Genomic DNA, 18,284 nt, shown 5'->3' with positions numbered 1-18,284 from the left:
TGTTGTATCTGAATAAAATGACACCGTCACAATAAGATGTTTTAAAAGTTTCCTGTAGTTCAATGATAATGAGCAAATATGCCGATCATATCTTGAAAAGTTTGAACATGTTGTAATTTTCTGCACAATCTAAATAATGCCTGAAAGTGTACCTCCCAATGTGTCTGGTTTCTTTACTCTGAAAATGATCCTGAGCTTTAGACGTGGCTTACATTACATTCGTCCTCATGTAAATAATCCTTTGAGCCATCCTTTCAATCTTTACCCCGTGTTTTGTTTCCTTTCAGTGGGTTTTATTTCATTTGATTGAGTGGACAAAAGGGACAAAATCATTTGATTACATTTATTACACTGTAAAATATTCAATGCAGTTGTGTCAAGCACAACAAAGTGCTCATGTTGATCATTTAGTGACCGCAGATCTGAGATTAATATGTTTTCCCTTTTATTTTTCAACCATAAATTACCTTATCTTTGGATTTCCAGTTTTCCTCTAGTATTACTGAGGTCGTGTAATTTGACCAGTGAGTCCAGGTTGGCACTGATACTCAAATAATGTTTTATATATGAGGCACAAGCAGGTAAAAGTCGAATTATATTTTTTCATCACTAGATGGCAGCAAAATACTCAACCATGACTTTAACGTACTTTTATTTTTAACAGTTGACAGCATATGCCGCGAATAAAAAGACTTACAGTTAAAGTTGAAATATGGCAATAGTATTTTCTGACCCGTTATAAAGCTAAATTCTGGGACACTTCCGTATTTGGTTCCCGGTGAGTCTGTTGTTATTCTGGTCGTGTTGGTGGCGCTGCGTCGCTGTCGTTACCAGATCCAGTGTCACCGAGTTGGGATATGGAGTGCGAGTGGTGGAGCTGGCCGGGACATGTCTGAGTAGTAACCTGCACCATTTTCCAACACGTACAGCATTAATGAAGATGGGACAGTGCGGTATCACGTCGTCTAAGACAGTCCTGGTCTTTCTCAACCTGACATTTTGGGTAAGTTTGGAGGTTTGTGACAGTTTTAAACGTGCGTCACATCGCTCCAGCTAGCTAGCTGTGTGCCCGGCCAGCTGCTCTGCTAGCTGCGGGAACCGACCTTTGTTTTGCCAGGGAGGGATTAGTTTCAGAGGGCTGTCGGAAACAAATTACTCAAGAGACGTGGTGTAGTAGGTGTAACAATTCCCACTGACAACATTTCATCTCATTTTAGAGTATAAAGACTCAAAATGCACCGTATCTTACTGAAGTCAAACTATCTCTGTTTTGACCCTCGCTGCGGGCTGTAACGCTGGGTTAACCTAAATCCCCAAACAGCAGAGATTAAGACTGAACCAAACATTTCGATAATAGCGTTCAAACACCAGAGGGCAGTTAGTAAACCAAGTTCAAAATACATTTAGAAGTTTATTTTCGTGTGTAGGTTATGGTTGGGTATGTATGGTTTCTGCTGCATAAATATGTAAATAGCATTTCAGTGTTGCAGCAGTTTGAGATGGCGCCACTTTTGACTGTATACCTCTGGGTAGTCAAACCTGCTAAAATCACATCAGTGTGTTTTGTGTGTCAAATTTGAACCTGCAAAGTAACCATAGCCGTCAAATGAATGCACAGCATCTTTCTTTCTATTCAGCAAGAGCACTCTCAGCGGTGATATACTGTATGTAAGCACATCAGTCGGTTCATCTTCATGTATATCAATGGTGCAGCAGAAACCAGATAATTTAAAGAAAGCGAAGAAAAAATTGTGAAACATCTTTTGCTCCTCTGTTGCAGTGAATTGAGTTTTTTATGCTGTGTCACCCCTTCATTTCTCCCACAGGCTGCTGCTGGTATCCTGTGCTATGTTGGAGCCTATGTCTTCATTACATACGATGACTACGATCACTTCTTTGAAGACGTGTACACGCTCATCCCAGCAGTGACCATTATTGCAGTTGGAGCCCTCCTTTTCATTATTGGGCTCATTGGATGCTGCGCTACAGTGAGAGAAAGCTACTGTGGTCTTACAACGGTCAGTGAAGTAGTTTGCAGCTGGATAGATGAGGGTGTTCAGGTGGAAGTGATTAACGAACTTTGAAACATTATGGAGCAGAAACTGCATCATTCAACCCTTTTTTCACAAGCAGTGGTTTTCTGTTTAACCTGAGCAATGCAAAAGTGTCAGACAGTCCGCGTTTTGCTCGTATGCACATTAGCTTTTGTCTGTTGTCTATGCGTCTGAAGTTTTGAAATTCGATCCACAGTTTGTCGTCATTCTCCTGCTGGTTTTCATGACGGAAGTCGCAGTGGTGGTTCTCGGATACATTTACAGAGCAAAGGTTAGAAAGCCAAATACGAGTTACTACGTTTGTTTGTCTTGACCTTGTTTGATGTTGAACTTGTCACCCAGCAGTTCACACCCACCAAGAGTGAGAAGCATCTGTCAGTCATAGATACCTAATCTAATCTGCCTGTTTGCACAATCTTGGTGCATTGTTCCACCCAAGAAGATGCTTCGCCATATGTGTAATCTGACCTTTCTTAAACATTGCCAGGTTGAAGATGAAGTTAATAGTTCCATTAAGAAAGTGTACGATGACTACAATGGCACCAACAGCAATGCCCAGAGTCGCGCCATCGACTACGTTCAGAAACAGGTGAGGACAGAAATCCTCTGTCAGTGAGATGTAATGATGTTTCATCTGTATTTCTATCAGAAGTGTTCTGACTGAACAAGATGTTGACAGTCATCTTGAGTTTTCATCTTCATTTTAACAGCTTCAGTGCTGCGGGATCCACAATTACTCAGACTGGCAGTATACACACTGGTATGAAGAATCCAAAAACAACAGCGTACCCATCAGCTGCTGTAAAAATAATGTAGGAAGCTGCACAGGGTCCCTGGCTCATCCTGAAGATCTCTACCCAGAAGTAAATCAACCTCTAAATTTGTCACATTTTCAAAGCAAACAGCACTTATCTTTAAAGAGGAGTGACTTGTTATAGTCTCATATATTTGAACATGTTCTCGGTGTTACAGGGTTGTGAAGCTCTGGTTGTGAAGAAGCTGAAGGAGATCATGATGTACGTCATTGGAACTGCACTGACATTTGCTGCCATCCAGGTATGTAACTTTCACATCAGCAGTTTTTAATTGAAAACTCAGCCCTTAAACATCGAGTATCTGCTGATACTGAGTCCACTATAATACTTAAATGTTGTAAAAAAATTAAGAGGGAGAGAAGACGCATCGCGCTGTTTGACAGGTTGGGACTAGTGAGTCATCTCAGTCCACAAGTGGTTGTGTGGTGGTATGGAGTGACGGGTCTTTTACCTCCTCAACACTCTGTGGCAGAGCACAGACACCAGCCTTCAGGCAACAGCCAAGTTTTATTTTGGCCTGCCATCAAGTTACTCACAGAATTAACTTTTAATCCCTGACAGCTGATCTGTCCGCTGGTTCGGCTTGTCGTTCTAGCTGGTGACAGTGAGAAAGAGGAGGCTGCTAGATGAATGTTTTGTACCCTGCTCTTTGCTAATAAGAGAGGGGAAATAATAATTTGTTGCTGTCGTAGGTTGGGGTGTAACGGTACACACATTTCACAGTCCAGTATGTTTTCAGTATAGCTGGGAAAACAAAGAAATGTAAACATTTGGGGGTGACATGGAAGACAGAACAGTGACTTGAGGCAGTGGACGTTTGTATCGCGCTTTCTGTCTGTTTCAGAACTTCAGAAGCTGAGCAACAGGCTTCCCTTGTAGATGCTGTGTAGGACTTTTTGTAGGTTTTTCTCACTCTGTCAGATAAAGTAGTGAAGTGACAAATGTCTGCAGGAATCAACCCCCGTGTTTTACAGCAAAGAGATACTTAATGACTTAAAAATCCCAATATGTCATTTTCTACATGCCTGACAAGATCAGTATCAGTGTGTCTGTCCAGTAAATGTAAAGGCTGTAGCCAACAGCAGATTAGCGAAGCTTCCAATAAAGACTGCAAGTGGTGAAGCAGCTAACCTGGCTCTGTCCAAACAGGTGTTTTTGGAGCATTCCACTACTTTCCCGGTCTTTTGTTGCACCTGTTAACACTTCTTTGAAATGTGTCGCTGCATCAAATTCAGAATAAACAAATAATAAATGTGGATTTATTGCTCAAATTCAGCTAAACTGTAAACAACCCTTCAAAACTAAAAACAGTAAACAGACGCCTTTCTCTTTGTCGTAGATGCTGGGGATGCTGTGCGCTTGTGTCGTGCTGTGCCGCAGAGGCAGAGATCCTGCCTACGAGCTTCTCATCACAGGGGGCACCTACGCATAAAGGACAACACATTTCTCACCATAACAAAACACCTCCAGAATGTACGTGTCACTGGTGAGAGCATGGAAATAATCTATTACCACACTAACCTTAAAACACTAACCACACCGAAGCTATGTATTTTACCTGTTTTTCCAAAAAAAAAAAAGCTATGACCAAATTGTCTAATGGTCAATGTAATGGGATGTAGGAAGTATTCTGTTGCTCTGAGGACGTCATGACCTCATTCTTACCAAACTCAAACCTGGTTAGTCATGTATGAAGAGAAATGTGGACTGGGTCCTTTCCTCATATGTTAGTTTGCACTGTGTACTGCTTTGCTTTAATATTGTATATTTAAATATGTCATATACTTGAATAAAAGACTAGAATTTTACCCCGTACTTCCACTACTACTGCTACTACCACCACTACTACTACTACTTCTGCTGCTACTACTATTCTGCTATCACTGTTACAGCTCATTTTTGGTTAAAGCCTCACCTTTCACCAGCAGACGTGACAAATAACAGACATGACTGCCCTATTTAACTTAACTGGCTTTTTCCTTCTTTTGAGAATCAGCTCTTGTAATCCCCTTCAGTATGTGGGATTTTTCAAGTAGTAATGCATTCTTAACTCTGGATAGACTTTGTCCTGTAGCTGTTTGTTTTTATCTCAGCGGTCTACTGATAGTAGTTATACGACTTGATTTGCTGATACGTAGCAATGGCAAGACTCAAGAATGTAAATAAAATGTGAGGAAAGTTTGAAATTAAAGGAGTGTGTTTTATAATTCTTACAGAAATTTCACATCTTTACACAGAGATGAAATTGCATCAAAACAAGGCTCATATTCACTGGCTGTTGTCAGTGGAAGAACAAGTCAACTTGGTCCCAAAAGAGGTCAAAGTTCAGGAGTTTCCCGTGAGGGAGGTGTCTAAGGGGTTCACATATTCAGTCTGAATGTTGTTGTCTCTGTCTAACTAATCTTTTAAGCTTTAAGCTAGGTTTTAGTTTACCATGGGCTCAAAATATAACACATGAATATCATAACTTACAGAAATGAGCAGACCTCGTTGAGCCTGCTTCTGAAACCTCTTGTGGACATCTAACTTAAAATGACTCAGCTTTGGTTACTTGATAGACAGAGTCAGCAATGCGTCACCCGCTGCAGAGTAACCGGATATCTTTGAACCAAAGGGAGCAGCCTGCACGGGCACATGAGTAGCGCCTAGTTGCATTTCAGCTGCTTTGTTTGGATTATTCTGCTCTGGTCTTCATGTAATCCACATTAGTAAGAATAGCCTCAAATTTATGAGGAAAATAGTGGTGTCGTCACATGCTAAATAGTTTTCTTAGATAGCTGGGACTAAAACAGTGTAGATGTGGGATTTGTCTCTCTTGTAGAATAAATACACATTTCTCATTCACAAATAATTATTATTTTTAGCACTTCCAATAAAACAATAACCACACATAGAAATTATATACAGGCCAACAACAGAAATGAAACATTCTGCCCAACATTGAGGGCTTTACAAGAATACCACAGAATAGAAGTAAACTTAGTGCGGTGACCTTGTGCAACAGATCACTAAATCTCCCAGCTGTCAGTGGTATGAGGAGCACTCTCACCAGCTGTAAGGGAGAAGACATTTGAATATGTGCCATAGCAATAAATAATTCACCATTTGCCACTGCCTCATGCTACTGTATGGGAAAGCCCCTATCTGCGGGATTATTATGTGATATTCTATTTCTAAAGGTGTGACTCAGCCCTTCATTTACATGGTCTTGGGGTCCCATGGGGTATGTTCTCTGCTACAGTGTCTTCTATTATTCCACCACAGGGGGCGCCAAAGTTCGAAAATGTCATTCATCTTACACATAGGGGCTTCAGTGATGCTTGTGACAGAAATATGAACAACAGATGAGATCAAGCTACAAAGTTGTTTGAAATGACAAAATCTTTGCAAAATGTTACATGGAGGAAAGAAAGTCATTCAGTCCTACATATGGCTGTCAGCGAAACTCATTCTTTGGCTAGATAAGTGCCTGGAACTAACCCAGTGCAGCCATTTGTTTGCACCGTCCACCAGCCGTCTTCACCTTGATCGATGACGACCACAGTATCCCCAAGAGATACAGAGAGCTCATCGTCGCCCTACGCAAAGACAGAAGCAATCAGTCAACAGATATCCCTGAAAATGAAGCTCACATGGAGGTTAGGACATCCGTGCCAAGAAGCTGACCTGTGCCACGTAGTCGTACACAACTGTGTACTGTTGACTGCTCAGCTGGGAGCCCTGACATCCAGGAATGGAAGCGTATACGCCTTCTGATGTTTGCGCTGTGGAGAGGATCGCAGACACAATCAGCATCGGCTCAGCTACGGTGTGAAGCACCGAAGAAGTACTTTTTACTCCAATATATTTATTTGACAACTTTACTTACAAGTTATTTTGCAGATTTAGTTAAATAATATAAAATATCATCAACAAATAAATTAGGATAGAATATTATGCATTAAGATAAAACCTGATTAATCCCTGAAGAGAAATGCATTAGCTACCCAGCAGATGAGCAGTTAAATAAGCTTTATTCATTTATTCATTTTCATTCCATTTGTATTATCTGTTTATTATGGGTGTCTGGCTATGTGTCCTACATGTATGTCTGGTATTTCAGGATTGTGGTGAGAGGAAGTGGTTTTAAGGTGTTAAAACCTAATGACCAATAAAACCAACAGCTACTCCACAATGTTTCTGGTGTAAAGAATAATACTGGTATGTTACTTCTAGTTGCTCCAAACATTGAGTTGCAAGGATCAAGCGGGTGTCACAGTCATGTCTGTGATCATTTTGGAAATTGCAGTGTTACTTGAATGACTTACCTGTTACGCCAGCAGGTTGCGCAACTGGTTCATTGATGCTGACTTTGGAGCCACCAGAACAATTCCCCTGCAGAAGATTTGAAAACCTGCAAATTGGGGAAAGTACTCAGTAAGAAACTGGCATACTGCATTAAGAGGATTAAAAAAAACCTTTGATAATAATAATCTGTAATCATAATCCATCATTATGAATTTGGTAACAGTGTTTTCCACTGAATTCTGACCTTTTCATGACTCCTCCTACAAATCCAGCGCTGCCGTTTCTGTCGGCTGCAGTGTCCCTGTTGTAGTAATTTTGGTATGTGATTGGAGCTGTGAAAGGACATTGACATCCAGTGAATAAAAAAAATGTAATCCATCCACAGCATCACCTGTTTGCACTGATGCCAAACATGTCAGCCGCAGCTGAGATAATATTAAAATGTCCATCTTGGATCATATTCAGATGAAAATCAGGGTGGCTGCAGGGCGGCTGCCTACCTGCGGGGGCTGAGCCGGTGCTTTTCAACTCCACAAAGCAGTTGTTGTCTGTGATGATGTCACAATTTTCGAGCGTTTTCCTCACGTCCTCGTAACACTGAAAGAGCAGTTTGACCAGAGTGAGTTTTAAATATGCACTTCAGTGTCGGCCTGTCACAAATAGATGTGTGAGAGCAGCTGCACGCACCTCATCGTCTCTCACGCTCTGCATTGATAAATGGTTACAGTGCACCCACAACGCATTCCTTAGTACGGTGAGGCGGTCTTCTTCCTGCTGCTGAAACACCTGCAAAACATTGTGATTGGAAATGAAGTAAATAATCTAGAAAACACTGAGGCACACTGACACTATACAGTCCTGCATGTACACTGTTACACTGGAACTCCACCTTCAGCTGTCTTTCCTCTTCTGTTTTCTTTCCTGCTTCATTGTGTGTGTGCGTGTGTGCGTGTGTCTGTACGTGTATTGTCCTCTGCTGTTTGAATAGAGATGGAAAAAGCAGTTGAATGGCTGCGGCAGTTTTGTTGATGTTATCACACGTAGGGTGACTTAGTTGCCCACATTTTGGTAGATTAGTGACTCACTCTATAGTCTGCGCATAGGAAGTATTGCACATCCTCATTGACAAAACAGGCCTCGGGTATTGCCACTCTTGGTCTAAGTCAGTACATTTTAAAATGCATCAAGCCTTCATGCGCATTCCTCAAATGATGACTGCAATAAGTGGAGAAATACAGCTTGTAATGCTGTGCCTTACCTCACACGTGCTGATGTGTGTTGATTCCCATTCTTGTCGAATCTTGTCAAGCTGCTCAATGTTTGACACGTACTGTTTCTCTGAAGACAGATTCATTGGAAAAAGATAAAAAATAAAGATCTTCTATGACAGATTTAACTTTCAGGTGTAATGTACCATTTACAAATATCACAGTCACAAGCATAACAGTAGATGGATTTATGTACTAGACATCATTTAACCCTATTTATGGAATCCTCAATAAAGGGGAAGTAAATGTTACCACAATCCTCAAAAAAAAAAAAAAAAAAAAAGTTTCTGGTAAACCATAGAGGCTTCCTACTTGAAAGGAGAGCGTCTCATTCATTATCTGTTCTTACCGGCCTCTTCTGCAGCGTCTCTGCACTGTTTCGATTTGTTGCTCATCTGAAAAAGACAAGTTTATTACATTTTTGGATATAATTTTCGGAAAATACATCTGAAATCTGAATAGAAGCTGTAAAACAAACCAGCTTATTGAATTTTCCAGTCTGTCTGGGTTGTGGTGTAACTCTGGTAGAAGTGTCAGTGTTGTTTGAGAAACTACCTCTAGTATTTACCTTGTTCTCTTTCTTTCACCTGTCTGGCCCCATAGACGGACACACAAACACACCCACATACACACCTCTATACACCAACATCAAACCAACACAACACGCAACACCTCAGGTAAGCCTGCTCCGTTATTTCCTGTGAAATTTACTTAACTGGCCTGTATGTACTGTATTTGGTGTTCTTGTCCTCCCTGTGTCTTGTCAGTGTTTTGTCTTAATCTTAATCTTAATCTTAATCTTAATAAAAAAAATCTTTAAGGATTCATTGGTTGGACTTATTTTTAAGAAGAATAAAAAATCTGCCAACTGTGCTCAGAAAAATGATACTTGTGTTGTTAGAATAAATAAAATGAGCAATCAAAAAGCTTAAACAGCAGTCATCCTTTGAGCCCTGATGGAAATCACTGCTGGAGCTTCACTGAGTCGCAGCAGATTTACCTTCTCCATCTGTTTGGGAGTGGCTGTGGGAGTGGTGCTCATCTTCTCAGCGGTTTGCTCTGCCTCATCGGCCTCCCTGCAGCGCTGCTCATAGGATCGTTTCGACTAGGAGGGAAACGGCACATTAACCATATGAAACCGCAACACCCATGCCTTGTTCATCAGCACTTCATTCTATGAACCCTCGACAGGAAAAAGGAGGGGCAGGTATGTCTGTTGGGGGGGGGGGGTATGTTCAGTCAAGAAAGAGGAGCCATGCATGTGCAGGAACAACAAAGTGTTTCAAGGACGGGGACGAGCCCACTTCCTTCTTCTGGGTACAATGACTTCAGGCTCCTTACTGTGCCTATGACAGCGATGTGTTGTGGCTGTCATTTATTTTGCTGCAAAACCATCTTCCTCTGAATAAGCCTTCTCAGAATAAGGAATACCACAGCTGCACTTCATGCACATTTTGTACATACAAGCAGGATGTAGCTGGACTAAAGTTGCTTCACACCGTTTACCACTGGTACAACTATATAAAAAGAGTACTAAAAATACACTCGAGGTGTGACCATACAGATCATCACGACCGTATGAGTTGACCTTACTTCTATTGTTTTCTTGTAGAGGGAGACTTTTGTCTTCTGGACCTTCTCCATGATGACTTCAAACTAAAAGGTGAGGGGTGACATCATGAAAAATAGTCATCAGCATCAGAAAACCACTCAGAGAGGCCTCTTTTTAGATTTCCTCTGTATGCAAATGAGAGAAGAAGAAGAAAAACACGTCATGTGTACCTTTTTTCTCTGTTCCTTCTGTCGCTCTCTGAACTGCTCAATTCTCTTCACCTCCTCCTTCAGGAATCCAGAAAGCTGAATGTGCAAGTTTCCTACATTTTCGATTTCTGGAAGGCACCAAAACATACGGCTGAAAACTCAACTGAGACGTGTGTGAAAAACACAAGAAAGACTGCAGGAAACATATCCTGTGCTTACGTGTCTTCATTTCGTCAAAAGATGTTCTCAAGGTGCTGCGGAAAACAAAATGAGATGCTGAAATTTCACGCTTTGAAACGTTTTCTGTCCGCTTCTGACGAGCAGATCAGTGCTCAGATCAGCACACACACCTACCAAATCTCATATAAACCCCCAGCCTTGCGGGCGATGGTGACCAATTCCTTGCCGTATTTCTCCTCTGCTGATGCCCTACATGGACAAAACCACATCAGAGCTGAACCACGATGCTATCTGGGCATTTCATTCACACATCTCCATTTGACAAGAAATGCACACCTCATTTTCAAGAGCTCCTCCATCTCTTTGCATGTGCGTCGACCATCGTTAAGTCGCTGATTGATTATCTCGTACCCCATATTACTGGTGAAGTCCTCTCCCTGGAAGCATGAGCACCAAACCATAATACTTTCACACACACAGTTAGATTTTGTTAATTCAAAATGCTGTACGCCTATTGTTGAAAAAAATGTTTGTTTCTTCATTTCTCAGTATTCAAAAGACCAAAATAATCATCTTTAGGTAACAGCTGATGATGTAAATGATGTTCAACAGCAAGCTTAACTTTGCTGACTTCTGAATCAGACTTCTTTTTAACACGTAGAGGTGTTGCAGTGGTGTCTCTGCAGGAGTGGAAAATGTTAACATGCTGCTCTTGCTGGGGTCTGAACAGAAAGCAGCCAAGTAGGAAAAGCACCAAAAACCCCTTCTTGTGTACAAGCATTCAGGCTTTGCTTTAATTTGACTAATGTTGAAGTAAACTTGCTGCTGTAAAAATCTCAATGTCCTTTTCTGTTGTTGTAAAGTTCTTGAATTTACATGAGAATACTGATAGCAGGATGAGATTGAGGGGGAAAAAGGAAGCACAGCACTTCACAAAGTAAACTGAAGCTAGAGATTAACGGGCCAGTTCCACATGCTCTGCTTGTGGTCATGGTAAAAACAACTGCACTGTGCTGAAAGCTGGTCACCTGGATATTTTGAGCTCTGGGTTATTGCACTGTTGCACACACTGTGTCTGTCATCAAAGCCCAATTGACAGGAAATTCAATAACGATTCAGAACACAGTTACCAACATAAGGTTACTGTACTGAAGTGTTATTTTAGCTGTCATAGACTTACTGTTAAAAAAACTACTGAGACATTGCTTAGTTTGTGTGACACACCTGGTTTTAGGTAGAAATAAGAGTACAAAGGTAAATGAAACATTTCTTTTTTTTGCTTAACAGGAGTGCGCACATGGAAAATAAGAAATGTTTTAATCAAAGCAACAATTCAGTGAGGTTCAAAGTGAGAAACAGAAAAAAAACAGGATGAGAAGTCTAAAGACTAAGGACTAAGTCATTAGCTAGTCAAAGGTGAGCTAAATCCATGACAAGTATTAAATTAAAGCACAGATACATAAAAATGGGAAGGTACATGAGAGATTAGCTCAAAACTCACTGAATACAACACTGACTTCACGGCTCAGTGATTACCCGTGTCAGCTTCAACTCTGAACACAAACACCACAAAACAAATCGTAGAGATTAGTAGCAATCCCTCAAACTCACCCAAAAGGCATCTTTAAATTGTAATGCCATCTTGGCAGCCGTTTAAAAAAGTCCCTGCTGGAGAATCTGCTCAGCTTGAAGTCACTGTAGAACACCAAGCAGCGTAACAGGCTCGATGCAAGTGAAACGGATCATGACACATTCAGGAAACGAGCCTTCAAACAGCAACAGTCACTCACTTGCTCATTTGATTTAAATGAGGAAGAGCTACAACATGTCAGCAGTTACCACAACTGGACTGACACTCTATGAGTTCACTTTTGGCAGATGTGAAAGGAAAAGCGGTGACAATACGAACCTGTTCTGTAAACGCAATCAATTCCAATTTCTCCAGGTTCTTCAGGAATATTATGCACGTAGGATGTGGACAAAAAACCAGGAATGCCCTACAATATCATGCAATGTAACATAAAAGCCCTGCAACACAGACTATTTTGTGAGACTTGTGATGTTCAGGTTTTCTCGTGGGTAAGCTGAAAGCCACTGGGGGGGTGCTGCTTACTGTCGCAAACTGATCATAGACAGATAAAGTCAGCAGTCTCCAGCGAGTGATGTAAACCCACAGCTTATGTCAAAGTACAACACGGGAAATCGACGACATCATCATAGAAGCAAATGAGAAAACTTGAATAAACTAGAACACAGAAGGGCTATAATTCATCATGTGATACATGAAGCTGTCTGCCATAGTCTGTCACTTCACTGTTCATGAAAGTCTCTTGATTTTTCAAAACTTCAGCCTCTGAGATCTGCCCATCGCTGTCGTGGTCCATTTCCTTGAGGAGGTGAAGAGCCTGTTGGTGACAAAAGAGAAAAACATCAGTGAATATGGCGATCTGCAAAAACACCATTTGCCCATGAGTTTTTTTTTATTATTTTGTGTTCGCTCTACATTGGGGCAGCTGAGTCTTACCTCTTCTCTTGCTGATCCGTAGCTATTAGGTGCAATCCAGCGGAGCTGCTCCTCTCGATTCAACTTGCCATCCTTATCTTGATCATAGAGGTCTTTGAACCGCACTGTTTCTTCAATCTCCCACTGTGAAGGGGAATCATCTGACAACAGCAGGAAAAAAGTGTCAACTCTGCACAAGATGACTTTTTGGCTTAGCAGAAGAAACAAGGACGGACAGATCGGCCTGTGTTTTAAAATAATCTCTGTGGTTTTACCGTCGCCACGAACATCTCCGATAAATTCACTGAGACTGATGAATCCGTCTTTATCTGTGTCGTATTCCCCCAACACATCTTCAATGGCAAAATCCTGTTACAAAAAAAGTAAATTGATCAATAACAAGAAACACAAAGGCATTATCATATCAGGTTTTGCAGAGGCAGAACTCCTCTTACAGCCATGTGATCCACTTCAGACGGGTGGGTGAAGGCGAGAAACTCTGTCACATTCAGGCCCGATGTGCCGTCTGCATCTGCAAAGTCAAAGCGGCTCCTCTCCCTCAGATGGAGCTAAAGGGGACATGGGCCGATGTTGAGGTATTGCAGACAAATTCGACTGTGGTGCATTGGGATTATTCTACCTACATGTCTGAGAGACTGTTGCTCCGGATCCTCCAGAACAGCCACGTCATCAAAGCTAATGAGCTGGTCATGAGCGACCATGTTGTACTCCTCCCATGTAACAACGCCGTCTTTGTTGATGTCGAACTCAGGGAAGCGCTCCTTTGCATCATCCAGAGCATATTTCCTGTAGACATGCTGAATCCATAGCGTGATCTCCTCTGTGGGTAAAACACAGCAGACACATCAGAGTGTGACCCCCATCACCTCTGATTATCTTCACAAATGTTCAAAGACATACATTTACCTGCACTGAGCAGATTGTCAGCATTTGTATCAATTTTCTTTACAATTTCCATGATCTTTTTCCTCTGCTCTGCTGGGCTGAGCTTCTTGATCTCTTCAGTGTCCTGGAGGTGCACAGAGGAAGAAGTGAGCAGGTGATGAATGGAGCAGAAACTGGGCTGAAAGGTGTAAGAAAATGATGATTGGACACCTCATCTGCCAGGAGGACGTTCATGTCATGTTCAGGGTTGTGCTGCTGGCCAACATAATGATCTTCATGAGGATGTTTATGAGAGCTTTGTCCAAACCCGAACTGAAGTGCCAGCAACACCAGCAAGGCAGAGGACGCCATCTGTTGAGTAAGAGATCATTCATAGTTAGAAAAACGGGAATTTAAATGCTACAAAGTGCTATTAATTAGCTTCCAGCGTGGTTTGCTAGCTAAAGGCAAAACAATGCCACAACTGTGCGACCTTGTGGTCAGCTGGAGGAAGTTTAACAAACTAAACTTAATATGAGAGCCTCGTCCTGCATGATGATGAAACCTGCTAAAGTCTTCCACAACAGCTGCGTCGGACATGAAGAGAAGGAGGCTGGTAGACATACTCTTGTCTAGTTTGAATTAATTCCTGTCTATTCTTTATGTGCTTGACAGAGAACAAGAAGGAAACAGCCGCACAGGCAGAATCGAGGAGAAAATCAACTGTATCATCTAAAACAAACAAGACGGAGTTACGCTAAAGACAACGCAAAAAAGCCAACAATAAAGTACAAAGCTAACAGGTAGGGAAAGATGTTACCGTGGAAAGTTCTCTGTACACGGGTTGACGTTCTCGACGTCATTCACCCGAGAGGGAAGACGTACTTCCGGCCACATATTTCATAATAAACGTTTATTCTGGTGAATATCAAATTTCATTTTCGAACTAAAAATCTCGGTAATGCATGTAAGCCAACAACAAGAGGTATACACTGAAGTTCCCATATATGGCATGCACTGTATATAATATGCAGGTTTGGGTGCAAACATTTCCCTTTCTCTGCTTGTGTGTGTGACAATAACAGGACATATAGGTGATGCCTGGGTCTCTCAATGCAGATCTATAGGCACAACCGAGAAACTGAGAACTGTGTGGACAGATGGATGTGCTTATTAACAGTCAACATGTCAGCAATATTATACCATCCAGAACTTAGATTTGTACTTGATACTGCAGATAACTGTCACTTTCACCAATTCATCTTTTCATTCTGCAGTGTATTTTATCACCCCTGAGTGGTGGATTACTAGAAAAAACTCTTTGGTTGGAGAAGACAAACTTGTCTCACAGAGCCTATCAAATGCACGGTTTTCGCTGTGTACAGACTCTTTAACTTTACAAATGAATGTAAAACAAAATGTTTAAAGGCAATGTCAAAGTGAGGAGAACATTTAGAGGCTAAACCATATAACACAAGTGATTTATTTACAGTTAGATCACAATCAGAATCAGCTTTATTGGACTAGTATGTTTAGGAATATACACATACAGGTAGACTGAGGACAACGAATCCAAACAGAAGTTCAGCTAGACTGAGGAAGGGCTGATCAAATGCTTTTATTTTGAAGGCAGGTTCACTTCTCTTCTGGTCTTCCTGCTGTCTCTAGGCGACTTAATACAAAGTGAGAAATCAACCAAACATCCCGCCCGATCTTCATGGTTGCCATGGTAGACTGTTTGAAGTCCCGCACAAGGAAAATACGCCCCACCCTTTGACCCCAACTACACTGTACACGATTGGCTCGTATGTGTGCTGTTTCCATGTTACGGCGAATTCATTGGACAATCCCATCGCCTGTCACAAATATATACTCTACAGACTTCCTGCTTTTTGTTAGGTTGTCCTCGCTGTCATGTATTTATCAGACATGGTTTCCCATCAACTCTGACAACAAGACAGCGTTGTTCGTAGACATTTTTTCTCACCGACTGAGCATTGAACATACCGCGGGTCGATGTCCAAAGACAACCGCCATGATGGACGACGGCGTGGCGCTGGGCAGCACCGTCTCGGCCCGAGAGTTGGCCAAGGTGGGGACGGGAGGGAGAGGTCTGGTAGCAACAGCTCAGGCTCCTCGCATGGAGGAGGTAAAAGCAAAAATGCATCCATAAGCGCTTTGAAGGTATGTATTGACATATTATCTCGTTGCTCATAGCTGAAATACAGCAGTTAGTTTAGTCAAAAACATTAGAATTCGTCTGCACTCGTAGCTATCTTAAGCTAACTGAGAGCTCAACTTGGCTAACAGTTCCAATGCGAAAGGAGCATTTTTGGGTGACCTCACCTGCTGTAGGCGTGGTGCTGACAGCTCTGGTGGTCTCCTTAGCACTCGAAACTAGTATCCCCGTTAAACGGACCCTCTCCTGTATTTTTACCAAAAGATGATAAAGAATGTGACAGCGAGACTAATTAACTTTGATTGACTAAGTCTGTGTCGGATGGTAAGTAATCCTGCTCTCCCTGTTTGTTCCAACTTCTTCTTGAAGGCTTTGTAAGTGTGTACTATTTGTAGGCAGTCAGACCATGTGGGCTTGTGTGTTTTGTCCTCCAGCATCCTATGAATCATCGAGTGCCGAGTCCAATCAGATCCAGAGCATCACCCTGTGTGGCTAATGCACGGCCAGGCTTGCGTTAGCACACACTGTCTGCGAGCCCGCAGCTATACTCTCATCACTGGCAGCACAGGACGGGGGGGCAGAGCGGCAGGCCTTCTGTGTTCACATGACTGCGCAGTGTTGTGGCACAAGGAGTGAGAGATGAGAGCGAGAGAGAGTGGGGGCTCTGATGCAGAGCAAGGAAAGCAAAGCAGAGGAGAGGAGCTGTAAATATAGGAAACTGCATGCAGAGGAGAGTGGCAGGCAGATAGACGGCAGCAGGCAGTGAGTCGGGCCTAAGAGGTGGCTGCTAACTCAACAGAGCACTGATGGATCAGGCTAGATTACAGACAGAATAGTCAAAGTGAAAGGCAAGACTGGCGGTCTGCTGAGCACTTGTCTCTCTCAATCGCTACTGGGAGAGGAGTTGACACAGCTGGGCAAGTTGCTGTGGCAGTGTGGACTACACAGGAGGTGTCTATTTTGGTCCTGCCGTCAGATGACGTTGTCACCTTGCACAAGTGGCAGTGCTGGTGAGGGGGAACAGGTTGCCTGAAGTGGGCTACAAAAGTATGTCAGGGGTGGATAAGGACGAGGAACCTGCTTACAGACTGTACTTCTATTCTGTATGTATCCTCTTATCTTTTCCTTTTCTCTGCGTCTCTCCTAATGAGCTAGATCTCCCCCACTGTCTCACGACTTGCATCTGTTTGTAGACCTTGCCAAAAGGGAAACCTTACACTTGCCCCTTACTCAGCACAGTCCAGAAAGTCAGTGCTCTCTCTGGTGCATGGGGAAGGATTGCCTGGCCAGAGAATATAACAGAAGTTATGCCTCACAGTGTATCTTATTTTTCTACAGTGCAGCCCAGGAGACAGCTTGTTTGCAGCTGATTAAGTGGATCAAGAGAATGTTGCTGTAAGCCTTTTTTGCCTCAGGCTGCTGCACACAGTTCGCTATCGGCTGTGAATGGCTAAGGTATTCTCACAACATTCGTCTGTCATCCAGTGGCTGCGAAGCCCAGAAACGCAGAGTAAATATTTACTGTCCGGAGATGGGAGATGGTGCATTGAGGCTGACCCACCCCACTAGTTCTTGCACATTTTAGCGATGCCTGTATTGTTTGATGTTCTTTTATCTCTTTGTAGTCTTTTTCCACTTGGCCGAATGAAACCCTGGCCACTCGACATGTAAAGAATTTTGCTCACCAAAAGTAGGTCAGCTGGGTATCTCCCTAAGGGACATTAAATAGTATCAGAGCAATACACGCATACTGTTTCTGCATGTGTAACTCGCTAATGAGTCATGCTCATATTATTCTACTAGCTTTGAAGAACAGTCTGAAAAGATGGCTACATGTTATTTTTATATAAACCTTGACCTAATTATCACTTGTTCTTGGACAAGACATAAACTGTATCCCTCTTTTCAACTGCAAGTGTGGTAGAGGCGTGATGTAGCTGTAGCTTTCTTGCCTGAATGGTGGTGTTAGTGAGAGACATCCAGGAAAAGAGAGAACAGTTTGTTCCATGACTCATTTGCTATTAAGAAAAGAACTGGCTGTCGATTTTTGTGTTGGTTTCAGGTAACAATGTAGTTTAATCCTGAAACCACATTTTATGGGTGTCCGACCGAAATAGCCAAGTTTGCTCAGGACTTTCGTCAACATTAGATTCAATCATTTATGAACAGAAGTGGTGTGGGAGGGAACACAGTGAGTGAAAGATCCAGAATGATAAGCCTCTAGGTATTAGCTTCTGTGTTGTTTTGTAATCAGATTGCCAGAAGTCAGATTATTAAGTGATGTAAGATTACAAAGGCAAGTAATATCAGTTGGGTACACTGTGTATGTTTGTCTGTGCCGTTGCAATGCAA

At 42.2% G+C, this 18,284-nt stretch overlaps 4 protein-coding genes across 8 annotated transcripts in view; 2 read left to right on the top strand and 2 right to left on the bottom strand.

Annotated features, from left to right (window-relative positions):
• Positions 1-642: 642 nt before the first annotated feature.
• On the top strand, positions 643-5,060 carry tspan3a (tetraspanin 3a). Its single transcript, XM_070972872.1, has 7 exons — positions 643-1,003; positions 1,827-2,018; positions 2,251-2,325; positions 2,542-2,643; positions 2,765-2,917; positions 3,027-3,110; positions 4,209-5,060. Exons 1-7 carry the CDS (start codon positions 935-937, stop codon positions 4,299-4,301), a joined length of 768 nt encoding a protein of 255 aa, XP_070828973.1. The 5' UTR covers positions 643-934; the 3' UTR covers positions 4,302-5,060.
• A 722-nt stretch (positions 5,061-5,782) lies between these two features.
• On the bottom strand, positions 5,783-12,077 carry pstpip1a (proline-serine-threonine phosphatase interacting protein 1a). The gene is made up of 15 exons (XM_070971466.1): positions 11,977-12,077; positions 10,702-10,802; positions 10,540-10,614; positions 10,405-10,439; positions 10,207-10,313; positions 10,018-10,080; positions 9,425-9,529; positions 8,774-8,819; positions 8,415-8,494; positions 7,844-7,942; positions 7,657-7,753; positions 7,401-7,488; positions 7,177-7,262; positions 6,536-6,633; positions 5,783-6,447 (listed from the first exon to the last, which is right to left on the bottom strand). The coding sequence occupies exons 1-15, from the start codon at positions 12,004-12,006 to the stop codon at positions 6,316-6,318; spliced, it is 1,242 nt and encodes a 413-aa protein (XP_070827567.1). The 5' UTR covers positions 12,007-12,077; the 3' UTR covers positions 5,783-6,315.
• On the bottom strand, positions 11,644-16,312 carry rcn2 (reticulocalbin 2). 2 transcript variants are annotated; one of them, XM_070971467.1, is made up of 9 exons: positions 16,100-16,312; positions 15,761-15,888; positions 13,985-14,125; positions 13,796-13,898; positions 13,513-13,709; positions 13,324-13,437; positions 13,144-13,237; positions 12,890-13,029; positions 12,511-12,770 (listed from the first exon to the last, which is right to left on the bottom strand). In XM_070971467.1, exons 2-9 carry the CDS (start codon positions 15,788-15,790, stop codon positions 12,627-12,629), a joined length of 963 nt encoding a protein of 320 aa, XP_070827568.1. In that variant the 5' UTR covers positions 15,791-15,888; positions 16,100-16,312; the 3' UTR covers positions 12,511-12,626. The 2 variants fall into 2 exon arrangements, with proteins under 2 accessions (XP_070827569.1, XP_070827568.1); XM_070971468.1 differs by lacking the exons at positions 15,761-15,888; positions 16,100-16,312 and adding an exon at positions 14,574-14,634 and having other exon boundaries at positions 11,644-12,770.
• The window catches only part of scaper (S-phase cyclin A-associated protein in the ER), a 57,731-nt gene continuing 55,069 nt past the window's right edge, over positions 15,623-18,284 (top strand). Inside the window, exon 1 of one of the 4 annotated variants that reach the window (XM_070971462.1) lies at positions 15,623-15,937. In XM_070971462.1, coding sequence (XP_070827563.1) covers positions 15,770-15,937 — 168 coding nt within the window. In that variant the 5' untranslated portion in view covers positions 15,623-15,769. Of the gene's footprint in view, positions 15,938-16,634; positions 17,036-18,284 lie in introns of those variants that run through there. The other 3 variants (XM_070971465.1, XM_070971463.1, XM_070971464.1) reach the window with 3 other exon arrangements.

This window comes from Chaetodon trifascialis, chromosome 10 (genome assembly GCF_039877785.1).
Source record: "Chaetodon trifascialis isolate fChaTrf1 chromosome 10, fChaTrf1.hap1, whole genome shotgun sequence".
Classification (NCBI taxonomy): domain Eukaryota; kingdom Metazoa; phylum Chordata; class Actinopteri; order Chaetodontiformes; family Chaetodontidae; genus Chaetodon; species Chaetodon trifascialis.
Note: the sequence above shows the minus strand (reverse complement) of the source record. Positions and strands in the feature narration are given on the sequence as shown.

What these genes read in the sequence shown, in the direction of transcription:
- tspan3a (XM_070972872.1), top strand. Translation starts at nt 935, where the DNA reads ATGAAGATGGGACAGTGCGGTATCACGTCGTCTAAGACAGTCCTGGTC. An exon ending in TTCTCAACCTGACATTTTGG is followed by an intron (nt 1,004 to 1,826) that starts GTAAGTTTGGAG and finishes TTTCTCCCACAG; the next exon opens with GCTGCTGCTGGTATCCTGTG. An exon ending in GATACATTTACAGAGCAAAG is followed by an intron (nt 2,326 to 2,541) that starts GTTAGAAAGCCA and finishes AAACATTGCCAG; the next exon opens with GTTGAAGATGAAGTTAATAG.
- pstpip1a (XM_070971466.1), bottom strand. Translation starts at nt 12,006, where the DNA reads ATGGCATTACAATTTAAAGATGCCTTTTGG. An exon ending in GGGGGTTTATATGAGATTTG is followed by an intron (nt 10,440 to 10,539) that starts GTAGGTGTGTGT and finishes TGTTTTCCGCAG; the next exon opens with CACCTTGAGAACATCTTTTG. An exon ending in AGAGCGTGAGAGACGATGAG is followed by an intron (nt 7,754 to 7,843) that starts GTGCGTGCAGCT and finishes CTGCTCTTTCAG; the next exon opens with TGTTACGAGGACGTGAGGAA.
- rcn2 (XM_070971467.1), bottom strand. Translation starts at nt 15,790, where the DNA reads ATGGCGGTTGTCTTTGGACATCGACCCGCG. An exon ending in TCTTTGGACATCGACCCGCG is followed by an intron (nt 14,126 to 15,760) that starts GTATGTTCAATG and finishes CTTACTCAACAG; the next exon opens with ATGGCGTCCTCTGCCTTGCT. An exon ending in AGCAACAGTCTCTCAGACAT is followed by an intron (nt 13,438 to 13,512) that starts GTAGGTAGAATA and finishes TGTCCCCTTTAG; the next exon opens with CTCCATCTGAGGGAGAGGAG.